At 35.5% G+C, this 14,481-nt stretch overlaps 1 protein-coding gene and 1 pseudogene across 2 annotated transcripts; both read left to right on the top strand.

Moving 5' to 3' along the window:
• Positions 1-351: 351 nt before the first annotated feature.
• LOC109070785 (transmembrane protein 237A-like) lies at positions 352-4,790 on the top strand. 2 transcript variants are annotated; one of them, XM_042763430.1, is made up of 12 exons: positions 352-593; positions 1,359-1,395; positions 1,588-1,659; positions 1,906-2,022; positions 2,111-2,201; positions 2,319-2,476; positions 2,789-2,906; positions 3,083-3,274; positions 3,805-3,878; positions 4,117-4,204; positions 4,353-4,474; positions 4,562-4,790. In XM_042763430.1, exons 3-12 carry the CDS (start codon positions 1,593-1,595, stop codon positions 4,627-4,629), a joined length of 1,095 nt encoding a protein of 364 aa, XP_042619364.1. In that variant the 5' UTR covers positions 352-593; positions 1,359-1,395; positions 1,588-1,592; the 3' UTR covers positions 4,630-4,790. The 2 variants fall into 2 exon arrangements, with proteins under 2 accessions (XP_042619364.1, XP_042619363.1); XM_042763429.1 differs by having other exon boundaries at positions 360-593; positions 1,903-2,022.
• A 2,486-nt stretch (positions 4,791-7,276) lies between these two features.
• Positions 7,277-14,481, top strand: part of LOC109096649 — a 28,592-nt pseudogene continuing 21,387 nt past the window's right edge.

The following is a 14,481-nucleotide window of genomic DNA, read 5'->3' as shown; positions in this document are numbered from 1 at the left end:
GTGTCAGAAGCTTGTGTGCACTTAGAGACAACATTTAATCAAGGTTATTAAGAATAAAAGGTTCTCTGCAAAATTTGACTTTTAGGGGGGTTGAATGATTTAGTTTTTTTTTTTCTTCATCAACTTCACACTCTCAGAATCATTCAAATGTGTATTAATAAACTTTATATACAATAGTTTACTGATGCCTTGGTTGAACTGTTTTCGTAAAATTTTGTTCACAGCAGCAGAATGTTTTGTAGGTCAAGGTCAATTTTGATTGCAAGTGTATATGGTTATTTTTCCAAACTTTTTCTTTTTGTATTTTTTATTTATTTTTATTTTATTATTAATATTTGTCTAGATGAGTTGTTAAACTTTTTCCAATTAACTTTTGTGTGTGTGTGTGTGTGTGTGTGTGTGTGTGTGTGGTTCTCAGGCTGTCCTCATTCACCGATCTGTGCCACACTAATTCCCTCCTTGGCAGCTGCACGTCTGTGAGGATTAAGCCCAGGATTAGACAGTTTGAAGGCACAGCCAAGCCTCTCCTCATCTCACACCAACAGCTACCGCGCCACGACACCAGCCAGACAAGAATGGGAAGAAAACAAACGGTAAATTATGCCACTCAGGATTGTAGCAGATCTTTAGCATCAGTCATTAAAGATAAGTAGCGTGAGCTTTGATTGACATGTCAAGATAAAAACAAAGAGCACTGGATTTCATGCGCTCCGTACTGAGCCTTAGCCTATACTAAACCTAAAGTGTGAAATTGATGCATTTTTGTGTTGATTATTAGAGCGAGCTGTGTAGGATTTAGGTGTAAATTTGTAATATATGATCTGAATGGTAATATAAAGCTGTCAGAGTTAGTTGACTGGTCTGTTGACATTTACAAGTGATAGAAGTTGAAGTTTTTCACACTTACTTAACATATCTTAGTTTATCAACTGGGCTCTTGTGTTGTGAATGTAGTGTCATATTTGTGACCATTTGACTTGTTTATAGTGTGGTATTACCAGACATCTATCTATCATCTAAAAAAAGATAGATAGATATTTGAGAGTTTTATTTTTCCATATTTTTATGTTTTATTAGTTTCTTGATTAATTATATTTATAATATTTATTTTTCATCATTTTATGTATTATTAATTTCTATTTATAATGTTTCTGTTTTTGATTGTGATTTTGCTTGCTCTCATTGACTTGCTAAGTGGTTAAAAGTAAACACTTTAGTCAAGCAGAACGAAGCAGCTCAATCAGTGTTGTTTACCTAACCAGTCTCATAATCGTCTCTCAGTAAAGTGCTATATCCAGCATGAGGCTAATTTAAAGCTGCATGCTCACTGAAGTCTCATTTTCTTTCTTTCCATTCAGTCCTGATTTTCGGGTGTGCAACGTCAAGACACCAGCGGTCAGTTATCTGTGTTAAACATCTGAACATGTGAACAGGAAGTTTTAATAAAATCAGTTATATTATTTGTCTTAGCCCCAGTAACCTCAAAGCCTGTAATAATTTCTATTGTACTTGGATTTCTAATCTAATTACTATATAGGACTAGTGTAACTGTAGACAGAGCTGCCCTATTTCTGTCCCTTTACACAGACAAAATGCCAAGTGTCAAACCCAAGAAAAAGAAAACCAAGAAGGAGATTAATGAAGTTGAGGAACCTCAAGGTAGTGAATGATACTTATAAATTATTAATTTGATCTTAACAAATTTGCATTTCTTATCTAGACTATATAAAACTTGAGTAGCATTTTTATGTGCTTGCTGCTGGGCAAATACATTTCTTATGAAAACAATTTAAGTGTAGTGCATTGGTGGAACAGCTACCTCTGCAGGTAGCAATTGGAATACAGTAGTTCAGATACCCAGGTTTAGTGTTTGCAGCACATATTCTTTCCATTAAACAACAGCAGGACCCGAGCCAGCTTTAGAAATGGAGGTTCTGGAGAGCCACAGAGAGCCGCTGACCCCTGAGCCTCAGGAGAATCCACCACAGAAGAAGAAGAAGAAAAAGAAGGCACATGCTTTTGGTAAATACAGTAATTTATTCACATTTCATTTATGGATGTTATTTTCGTCTTTTTAGATCAATTGTTCTTGATTTTATTGTTTTAAAAGATGAGTGTGAACAACAAGACTTTCCAAATGGAGATGTTCAAGAGCCCCATACAGATGATGAGGAAGTCACCAAAAAAAGCAAGAGAAAGAGGTGAGAGGCAAAAACTTTGAATAGAACAGAAAGTGAATACATCTAAATGCAGCAGTTTCATAGCAGTTGTGATTATAGGACTTTTTCTGCGTAGAATAAGGTCCACTTCTTTTTGAAGAAGGCTAAGATGATAGAAAACCAGCCTCATAATGAGCTCGGTGTGGAGGAGGATGACATCATCACCGATGTGCACGCGCCCATATCTCAGCGCTCTCTGTTCTCAGCCCCTCTGGGTCACAGTCAGCCGATCGGAAAAGTGTTTGTAGAAAAGAACCGTGAGTTTCATTTTGAGATATATATATATGTGATACTTTCATTATACATTAATATACTGTATGCTAACAATGTTATTTATGACATTAATTAAGAGACAATGAGTGTACTTAATGTCTAAAAAAAGATCATATTCTCTCTCTCTCTCTCTCTCTCTCTCTCTCTCTCTATATATATATATATATATATATATACTGATTTATGTTAAATACTTATATACAGTATTATGTGAAGTATATTATATATATAAATGTAGCCAATAAAATAGGAAAATAAAATAAAGCTAATAAAATGCTGTATGACCTCTGACCCAGGCCGCTTCCAGGCGACTGACCGTTTGGATTTATCCCGTGACCATATGGAGCAGTACATGGAGGTCAGACCCTTGTGGAATACACGAGATGTCGCCATGAGGGTCCACAATGGCTTCAAGTGGGTTTGGTTGTGAGATGGTCTCAAATTGTCTAATAGCTCTTATCAACTCTCATGTGTTTCAGTTTCATAACAGGGTTGCGTGAGTTTGTCCAGTACTCATCATGGCCATGTGGTTTTCTTTTTGGAGCTTGATGACTTGTTATGTGGTGAAATCATTGTTGTTTTCTGTGTAGGATCATTGGACTGTTCTCTCATGGGTTTCTGGCAGGATATGCGGTGTGGAACATCATTGTGGTGTATGTGTTAGCTGGAGAGCAGATGACCACTCTACCTAACCTTCTCCAGCAGTATCACAGTCTGGCTTACCCAGCACAGTCTCTGCTCTACATGCTGCTGGCCATCAGCACCGTGTCTGCCTTTGACAGGTGTGTGGACACAAGTGTCAATACAAGCAACAACAGTACAAACAATACATGATCATTCTCCAAGCAATTTCAAATTGTATTTCACTGAGCAAATCTATTGATTCCACTTGAATCAATATAACCCCATAACCCTAACCCTTTAACATTGAGATTTTAAGTTAATATTTAATATTTAAGTTAATATTTCAATACTTTAACAACACATTTGCATGTTTATGGCTCTCTGATGTTGATTAATGTCACATGACATGCAGTTTTTTTTTTAGTAAGTGTTTTAATTTATTTTTATTTTAAAGTGTTTATTTACATTTTCATTATTTCATTATTTATTCAGTTTTCTTCAACTCACGAATCACCGTGTGTTTGCAAACCCCAGTTTGGGGAAAACCTGCACTAAGATTGAATCCCTGATTTACAAGACAACTGATAAGAGAATGTTTCAAAACTAACTGATGTATAATTTTTTGATCTGCGTGTTTGAAAATGTGACTCATGTTCAGAGTGAGTTATCTGTACCCTCTTTACATCAGGGTGAATCTGGCCAAAGCCTCCATGGCTCTTCGAGGATTTCTCACTCTTGATCCAGCGGCTCTTGCTTCCTTCTGTGAGTGGAAATCAATAAACTGTATCAACACTTACCTCTTATCAGAGTTATTATAGTTTACTAAAACTAAAAACATTAAAAATAAAAGACAGAAAAACACATATGAAAACCTTTTTTTTCAGCTAGTTGTCAATGCAGTGTTTCTCATTTTAATCTCAATACTACAATAACACTGCCTCTGACAACACAAAGATAGAAATGGCTTTTTTGAGTAAACCTTCTGTCTTTTTTGTCCTAGTATACTTTGCTGCTCTCATCCTGTCTCTGAGCCAGCAGATGACCAGTGATCGCATATATCTCTACCCCACAGCCAATGAAACACTTTGGTGAGTTTGTCAATCTAGGCGTAATGTAATCCAGCATATTATCCTTAAAACATTACTGCAACGATCACTGTATCGCTCTGTAAGTGGAGTGGATCTGTAGCACAGGGTTGTGTACTTGACTAAATAACATGCAGTGATTGGTGTTTAGGCCCCCGGGTTCAGAACATCAGATTCTACAGCCCTGGATCGTGGTAAACCTGGTCGTAGCTCTTCTGGTTGGTCTGGCCTGGGTGTTTGTTGCTACTCGACCGGACATGGACTACACTGAAGGTAAGTATACAGAATGAGTGTGTGTGTGTGTGTGTGTGTGTGTCTTGTCCTATTCATGTGTCTATTGTCAATTATCTTTACTCTCAGAGTTTTTAATGGCGATGGAGGTGGAGGAGTATCCCCGTCATGATGAGAAAAATGAGCTGGCAGCCTGACACTGATACATGATTTACATTTATCAATGATCAGAAATTAACATTGTTTTGTGCTAAATGGTTTGAAGTAAACATTTTGTATATTACTTTGTTGTTGAGCTTGTACTGTATACTGTAGATAATAACTGTGTAAACATATGAATAAACTTTTTTGTTAAGTTTCCCGTTTCACTTTTTTTGCTGATCTTCTAAGTGTATATTGTAGAAGTATGACCTAGCCTTTTTTGCAGTCCACTTAAAGGGGTACTCCATCCCAAAGTGAAAATTTTGTCATTATTCACTTACGCCCATGTCGTTCCAAACCCGTAAAAGCTTTGTTCGTCTTCGGAACACAATTTAAGATATTTTGGATGAAAACAGAGAGGCTGCCAAATAAAAAAATAACAGTGTCAAGGTCCAGGAAAGTATGAAAAAGCATCGTCAGAATAGTTCCCCACTGTCTTCCATAGACAGTGATTCAACCGTAACGTTATGAAGCGATGAGAATACTTTTTGTACACGAAGGAAACAAAAAAAATGACTGATTTTATTCATCAACAATTCTTGTCCTCTGTGTCTCTCCACATCACCGTAGCGCCGTTTTGGAGAACATCTGCTGAACGCAAGCAGCTTACGCTCTTCTGTGTCAGCCGCGCTGCGCCGTTGTTTTTGTTTTTCTTTTCAAACCAAAGCATAAATACACGTAAAAACATGTATCGTAAAAAGCGCGGCTGACACAGAAGAGCATACCACGCTGCCAGCGTACTGCTCAGATTTGTCAAAATGGCGCCACGCTGATTTCATCCATAATATCTTAAATTGTGTTCCGAAGGGTTTGGAGCGTCATGGGGGTAAGTGAATAATGACAAAATTTTCATTTTGGGATGGAGTAACCCTTTAAATAGTCCTGGGATGTGTTGAATTTCATATCTGTGGATTCATAAGAACTGTATTTATAATATAATTATTCAACAATTCGAAAAATGTTAAAGTACTTTTACCAGAAGTATTGTATTGCATACTGCAGGTATAACATGCGGTTTGTATGTTCCTTTGGATGGCAAATAAAAGTGTGTGCTAAATTAATAAATGCAAATAAATGTTGGACACTCCTGTCTGTCACTTGATACCCATTTACAACTAACGCATCACGAAAGAGCACATACAAAAACAGCACAAAACTGCCTTTTAATACTGTCATTTCTAACTAGAGATTAAAGGAGTGAAATAATTCATGACTATGTAAGAAGACTGCAAAGGATTGTTAGGACTGCTGAAGGATAACCAATCAACTCCAGAGTGAAGAAGCGGACAGGTTACATCACCACAGACCTTTAGAACATAGGCATAATAACAGTTTCCTCCTATGCCATCTCCAGTTTAAACAGCTATAAATTACACCTGTCTAATAATTCATTTCTTAATAACTTATTATCGCCTCTCTCTCAAGTATTATGTAAATACATAGACATATTTTTATTTCTACAGCTGGATATACAGTAAATAATGCACACATCTGTACATAAATCTTCTGTTCCAGGTGCATACATTATTATTATTATTATTACAGTAAATAATGCACACATCTGTACATAAATCTTCTAATTTTTTCCATAGTCTTATTTAAATGTTCTTTCTGTTCTCAATGTCATGTATGTATGTATGTTTTTACCAAGAGCGAATAAAGTGTGACTTGATGACAACACAGGGGGCGCAATTTCCAAAGGAATGCGAGACAGAAAGTGCACTTGGACGTATTCTTTTCAGTAGCCCAGATGAAGAGTAATGCATTTCTTCAGCGTATATTATGTGTGACAATTCATTTTAATGAATGTAAGAAACATTGTTGGCAGGAAAAAATGAGAGGAAGTAGGCTAATACATAATGATATAGGTTTGTTTATCTGTTGCTTCACGCTAAGCTTAATTAGGCTAATAAAGGTTGCATTTTGTTATTATATCATAATCTTTTTTATTATAGTAAGCTTTTTGTTATTATATCATAGCCTACTACTGTAGTGCTTAGATCATTATAAATATTGATGCAACTTATATCATAGCCTACTACTGTAGTGCTTAGATCTTTTTGATAGTTTTGTTCTTTTGTTTACGAGGGTTTCATTCTATTTATGATAAATTTTTTGTTTTTGATCAATGTTATTTTATATCACAGTTTAATGTATTATTTTTGTTTTTTATATACATTTTAAAATATTAAGAAACTCAATAAAAACTTTTATTATAAATTTTTTGTTGTGAATTTTGTGGTGGGATATTTTTGTTGAATATTTTTGGCTACCATTCGAAAGTTTGAGGTAAGATTTTTATTTATTTATTTTTTTCAGAAGTGACAATAAAGACATTTGCTGCAATAGATTTCTTTGCCATCATAGGAATAATTCACATTTTAAAATATCTTAAAGTATAAACAGTTATTTTAAATTGTAACAATATTTCACATTATTTTAAACTTTTAACCAGTTGTGTGTCCATATATTTTCTCATTTAAATATAAAATAGTTACTGAACATGGTATGGTTACGGAATATGGTAGATGACAATTATATTATATTATATTATATTATATTATATTATATTATATTATTTTTGCGTAACATCACTAACTTTAATACGCGAACTCATTCACCATAGTAGGAATCGTAACCACGCTTCCCTGGCTCTTCCCAAAGCTCAGCGGGAGGTGAAGCCGCTCCACTTCCTGTCTGTAGTTGCGCGAGGCGGTCGAGCGGAGGGATGTAAAGATGGCGGAGCTGCAGATGCTGCTGGAGGAGGAGATCCCAGCGGGTCGCAGAGCGTTACTGGACAGCTTCACCAACCTCGAAAGAGTCGCCGAATACTGCGAAAGTAACTACGTACAGGTGAGCGGGCGAAGCGTTGCGATACAGTGCCCGTGCGCGGTGTTTTTGGAGTTGATGTGTGGAGAAGGAGCTGGAAGTGTCTGTTGATCATCTGTTGAAGCTCAGCACCAACTACTGAATGCATGCACGCAGCTGCGGCTTCCCCTCGTTGAGATATACCATGAAAATTTATAGTATTCGTAGGTGAAGCTGTAAACTAAGCGAAGGCCACTTCGCTCAGATTTGCGGTGATTGTAGCGCGTGGATAATCGTGATTAACAGTTACATGATAGTCTCGCGCAGTGCGAAACTTTGTTCTGTTTTTACATGTGAGGAAAACAGCTGAAAATACAGTTCAAATCAACTCACCTTTTGTTTTTATCACATTTGTAGAAAGGTGACACTTTCTGGTACTCCTGATCCGATCGATAGGGCAAACAAGAGCAGGAGGAATCCGGCTTACTGGAAGTCTTCCATACTGATGACATATATGTCCTCAGAGGTTTACTTAACTCTGATTTTCTGTAAAGTGTAAACTTTTATTGTCTTTTTTTTTTTTTTTTTCAGGCTTATGCAAGTCGGTGCAAAAGCCTCAATGCATAATTACTTCTGGGATTTGAATTGTTTAGATGGATGATGTCAATATTTTAGCAGGGGAACTATGGTTAATATAAAGCATGCATATACAGTATATGATGTCAATATTTTATATATATATAGTTTTTATATATATATATACATATAATATATATGGCATATATATATATATATGTATATATATATGTCAATATTTTAGCAGGGGAACTATGGTTAATATAAAGCATGCATATACCAGATTTCAAAAATTAAGTAGCCTACTTATAATTAGATTTATATTATATTTGAAAATACTCATAATCAGACTACAGTTACTTTTTTATTGATTACATGATTACATATTATTCACACAATAGCAATAAGTGTATCATAATTAATTGATTCTCTCTAATTCTTCTTTTTTATCTTTTAAATTACACATTAAAATGCACAAATTCACTACAAGTAATGCAGGGATTCCCAAACTTGTTTTTTCTCAGCTGATTCTCCTTCACCTAATATATTTACTTGAAGTTCCCCCTTAGATTTTAAGGTAATAAATTAATAGTTAAGTAACACAATTACATGTTGATGGTTCTCTAGTTTAAAAATTTATTAACTAGATTATTTAGTAACATTTATTTTAATAGTACATTTTTATTATTAATTATTAGCGTTTTGTTAAACTTGTGAGAAACATTAACGTAGTATAATGTTTAATGCACTTCATGTTGTTAAAACACGACAAGTGGAGTATATTTCTTTCTATTTGTATTTGTATGTCAATATGGTATGAGATTATCCTATTTAAATCAATGTGATAAATGAGTTCAGTCAAAAGTAATCTAAAAATAATCAAAAAGTAGTCTGATTATATTACCTAAAATATAATATAATTAAATAATCAAAACATAATTGTGTTACAAACTTCCCTTCAGGTTAGGCCTAATTCCCCAAACATGATTGACATCAATTTAGTTTTAAATGATGACAGAATTTTCATATTTGGCTAAAATAAGTCATATTGGAAAAGTATATCCATGCCTTCTAAAGGTTAGAGTGAAGAAACTGAACATTTCCCATTTTGGGACTGCCTTCTTTGAAATTGGTGTTACGTTTTGGAACAGTTTGCATTGGGAAGGTCCCTGATGCCTAAAAATGCTGTTCTTCTAAGTTACCTCATAGGTTTTGGACCAGAGCTAGAAAGGAATGATAAGAAGGAAGGAGGAGTCAGGGTTATGCTTGTATAGATTATTAGCTCTGTTAATTAAAGAGATGTCAGACTGTTTGGTTTCAAATCATCAGGCAAATCATATGCTTTCTTTCATTCCCTCAGGCAAGCTTTCTAGGCCTGCATGTCAGATTTGAGTCTGTGAACACCAGTGATTGGCTGTAGTCCTGAAGTGTCAGTGCTTGGATTATAGAGAGAAAGATGGAGAGGACAGGCCTGTGGGCAGTTTTTCATGTGTGTAAGGTGTGTGTTTGTGGTGGGCTCTTGTATCCATTCCAGGTTGTTCCAGCTTGTTTCAATTATCACTTGCTGAGGAGAGTCCCAGTTGTAATTGGATCCATGTTTGGATGATGTGAGATCCGCTCTGAATCCTAATGGAATCTTGGAAGGTGGGGACGCACTTCCAAAATGTTTGTTTTAATGGCAGCCATGGAGATAGGGTTAGGGTCAGGTTTTAGCTGTAACTGTAGTCCTTGGTTATTCATAAAATGCAAGTCAGGGGCTGCCTGTGTTTGAGAATAAAAACTCTGCAGATAGCCTGTTCTTGATCTCAGTTATAATGACATTCCTAACCATTCACTCTTAGTAGTCTGCTCTTTTCAGTGGATGATAAACCGGCCATTGATGTATCAGTAATAAGCTATAGTTGATAATTGTCAGTGTACAGTTACTCTCAGAATGTTTTGTACAACGTATCATGCTGAGTTCACTAGCAGCAGGACGGTCCTTCCAGAAATAGCCATAATTAGACAGTAAACATGATGGATGCAGAAATGATGGTGTCTGTGCCGCCTGACGGTTGAACATGAATGAAAGACATGTGAAAATGAAGTGTGCTAAAAGTGGTTTTCTGCACATGCTTGCTCTAGTGGGGGTGGACAAGTAGAACCTGTCTGTAATAAACCCTCAGATTTATCTTCTCCGAGTGTGTGATTGAATTGTTATTATTCACAGAGTGGGTTTGTATGTGTTGAACTGCACTGGAAGTACTATGCCCAGGCCATTATCACAGAGGATAGTTTGTCAAGTCGATGCCAGACTCAGTCTTTGAGAAGAAAGTCTCTCCTTTTATGGACAGGATGGCAGTTGTTTTCTTTCATCTCCTGGCACTAGGACTCTTTTCTGTGACTACTCACAGGAGAATAAAGATTTGCTTTGTTCATCTGCTTAGTTTTTTCTTTTCTGTGTATTGTGTGTTCTCAGGTTATAAACCAGTCAAAGTAAAGTTCTTTGCCAATGAGATGCCTGTCGATATTTCAGCCAAACAGATTTTACATGTTGCTATTATAGACCAATTTGGAGTAGACATCACAGTTACGTCACTTGCAGCTCTGCACGCATTGTGGTGAAAGAAAAACACTGGGAACAAGTGGAGGGAAATGAGAAAAATCCATGAAATAAGAGAAAAAAAATTGTTTGCATTTCAGAATCATTTTTATAGAATACTGTAGTCAAAAACGCCATTTGAAGCAAAACGCAGACATTTGAACGACAGACTATGGATGAAACAGTTAAAACATGTCATTAATATTTTATAGGCCTATAGGGATGCACCAAAATTTTACTTTTTGACTAAAACCGAAAATTCTGGATGTATTTGGCTGAAAACCAACACCGAAATGGAAAATGCCTTTTAATAATAATTAATTATTTTATTAAATAATATAAAGTATGAAAATATAAATATAAAAAAAATATTTTTCGACTTTTTAGTTTAACTGAATTATTTTAATGATACTGAGTTTCAAAAATACAAGCCAATAAAATAACCACACTTTTATTGAAAGTAAAACAACAAAATCAATGTATTTTTTATTTTTTCAGTTCTATGCATCAGAATCAGATTAAACTGCTTTTTTAGTTTGTTTAATTAGTGTGTTAAAATGTTAAAAGTGAAGTGTACACAGTGTTCCTTAATATATTAAATATTATGGAACTAGGGATGCAACTATAAAAAAAAAATTCTGAACCGATCCCAATACCAGAAATTCTGAGTATCGGGCAATTTCGATCCAATCCGATACCAGCATAGTTTTTTTTTGTTTTGTTTTTTTTGTTTTTTTCAAATCAATGTAGAATTTCTATACTTTTTCTATGAAAAATAACAAATGAAAAAATATATAATCATAATCTATGACAAAAAATACTATTATAAGCAAGGTTAGTGAATAATTCAGCAGCAAAAGTTATTCTAGAAAAATCATGGGTGCACAATAATTTTATTAAAAAATTAAACTAAACTAAACATGGGGAACAAATAAAAAGATAAGTGTAGGGCTAAATCTAGTAAAATGTTACACTCTTGTGTATGCTCTGTGTATTGTTGTAAAATACATGAATGAAAAACAAGTAGCCTAAAATATATATATATACTATAAAATTAAAAGACTTTTCTTTTAAATGCATTGCACAATAATGAAGGCAGCAACATATGATAGATAGAACAGAACAAAAAAGACTATTAATAATCTTGCATTAAGCAAAGTATAATACGAAAGAGTATGGCTCCAATACAGAGCGGCACAAAATGCTTCTGCACATCCCGTGCGCAGAATAATACGCTTGAAGGAACACGGAGTTACAGATAACCACATAAAAAAGGGAAGAGATACACTAGGCATCAGTAGGCTATTATATCTCTGCGATATTTTACATGACAGTTTAACAGTTTTAAATCTCAGTTATTGTGCGCTCTTGGAGAGAGTTTCATGGTCTTGACTGTCGTAACCGAACGCGACACGCAGTTTGAAAGCTGAATGGAGAATGACAGACAGCCGCAGCGAGGAGAAGAATTTACGTCAACTTGACTTAAATATTCATCTGTACCTCACATTAAACTAGTGCTGGGCGGTATACCGGTTTACACTGAAAACCGTTGTATATTTTCGTTACGATGTTAATTTTTAATATACCGCCATACCGATGTATTTAATTACTCAACGTTTGGAACGTTATGCTGCGCCGCGGCACACTGTTTCAGACGGACCCTTTACAATGTTGCACTTCTAAGCAGCGACAGCGGTAAACACAGTAGTGCTCTGGTGTTACGTTATAACCAGGCGGGAAGGAAGTCGACCGGAAGTTGAAGTCGGCCGCGTGCCGCCATCTTGTAGCAGAACTTCACTTGCTTTAGCATCCCATTGACTCCCATTCATTTTGGCGTCACTTTGACAGCGAATAATTTTAATCCTGAGGTGTTTAAAGACTCCATTTGTCCATTATTTATTTCTAAATATACACGACAATGTGAAAAGGGCTCCATTACCTTCTATTTTACATTATGCCCCTTAGTAGAAACAGTTTTTTGTAAAAATAGGCTAACGATTGCGTCATAACCACTCGACTCTCTGTCGCACAGTAGAGAAATTACCGTACAGACAGGAGGAGAAGATTGCTCGCAGGCAATCGGGGAGACGTCAAGACAATGGCGTACTGGCGTTACATTTTAAAATACTAAAATACTTTTCACACGCAACGCATGGGTTTTTGGCTAGGTTTAAAACAAGAAAAAGTGCACTTTTAGATAAACAAGGAAAACAATATATATATTCACTTTTATGGAGGCAGAAAAACAAAGTTCATTAAGACCCGTGGGATTGCTCGTGTGTGTTTTTTTTTACACGATATGAAATCAAAACAATGAACAAATGTTGTGTTTGTGGACTAAACAGCCGCGGATCAGTATAACCAATACCCGATCCGACAGAAAATGGCAATATCGGAGCCGATACCGATCCTGAGTATCGGATGGATGCATCCCTATATGAAACACTGAATATTAGAGTGATTTTAATGTGCTGTTTAAACACAAGTTTCTCTTTATTTTGTGCTTCTAAACACTGTCAAGTTTATTGTGACTGTTGTCTTCATGTATTAAGTCTTTGGGTTTTTTTTCAGTAATGCTGCTTCACTTTGGTTATTTAAGTATAAGCAGATTATGACCAACACTGGATTGTTTTAGCAGTCATCGCATACTAGAGTAATTCATTTGTCATATTTTTTTTTTTTTTAAACAGCTTCTCAGATATGCTTTTCAGTTGTTAGTCATTAGATTGTATCATTAATGGCAATGAGGCATTTAGAGTGTGAGTCAGATGTTTATTGCCAATTGGGAAAAGGACAGCAAGGCACATATTTCACATGTTAGTGTGCAGTAATTCACCATCTGAGAGCGATTACAGCTCAGAAGATGGAGGAGCTGCGTCCAGACTCAGCAGTCAGGCGTTTCTGTCTTGCCCTCCTCCTCCACACTCTGTCCCACACCCCTCTCGTGTATTTAGTAAGATGTAAAAGAGGCAAGCAGGCATTTCTTTTGTGAATTTGTCCTCCAGCTTCATGGTGCAGTGCTGCCCTCTCCTCTGGCCATGCAGAGAAATCAGATGACCAACTAGGTCAGATTAATAGACAGTGTGTCAGGCAAACACTGGCTAGAGAGAGAGACACGCACACAAACACACACACACACAGAAAGAAACTGACATAGATGGTCAGAGAGAGAGAAAGAGAGTGTGATGGAGGGAGTGCTAAAATGGTTATTTATTTTTTTCATTTTGGGGGAATTAACCCTCGAAGTGAAACTGTCTGTTTTTCTTTGGGGGTTTTTTTCCCCCCCACAAATTTATTGTAGGTTTGGGCAATATATTGAACAGTACATACATTTTAGTTTGTAGAATTAACCAAATTTGTGAATTTCACTTTGATTTTAATACAATTTTTTTTTTTTTTTTGGCACATTTGCCAAAAGCATTGTTTGCTAGCTGAATTGCAAGTTCCATTGAAATTAAATGTTACAGTGCCACAAAACACATGCAACTATAGCCAACACAAGCTAACCCTGAATTAAAAAAATAACATTTCTTAATATGGGTACAATGAAAATGACTATGATGCATAGTCCACGGTATATTTAAGTTCCATGCATGTTTTTGTAAACATATCTCACATTTTTAAAGAAAAAACATTCTTTTTTTTTTCACCATTACTCACTGTGGTACCATTTAAGCCCACTTAATGTTTTTCATTGAGGAATCCCTCTAATTACAAACTTTGATCAGTTTTTTTTTTTTTTTTTTTTTTTTTTTTGAGTGAAAGTGTTTAATAACATTTTAACAAATTATTTTTCTTAGAATCAATGTCAATAATCTGTTAAAAACACCTAAACTTAGATTTTGGTGGGTTTAATGGGTACACTTACCCTATTCAACAATTA

The sequence above is a fragment of the Cyprinus carpio genome, chromosome A9 (genome assembly GCF_018340385.1).
Source record: "Cyprinus carpio isolate SPL01 chromosome A9, ASM1834038v1, whole genome shotgun sequence".
Taxonomy (NCBI): domain Eukaryota; kingdom Metazoa; phylum Chordata; class Actinopteri; order Cypriniformes; family Cyprinidae; genus Cyprinus; species Cyprinus carpio.
This window is presented reverse-complemented; position numbering and strand designations above follow the sequence as displayed.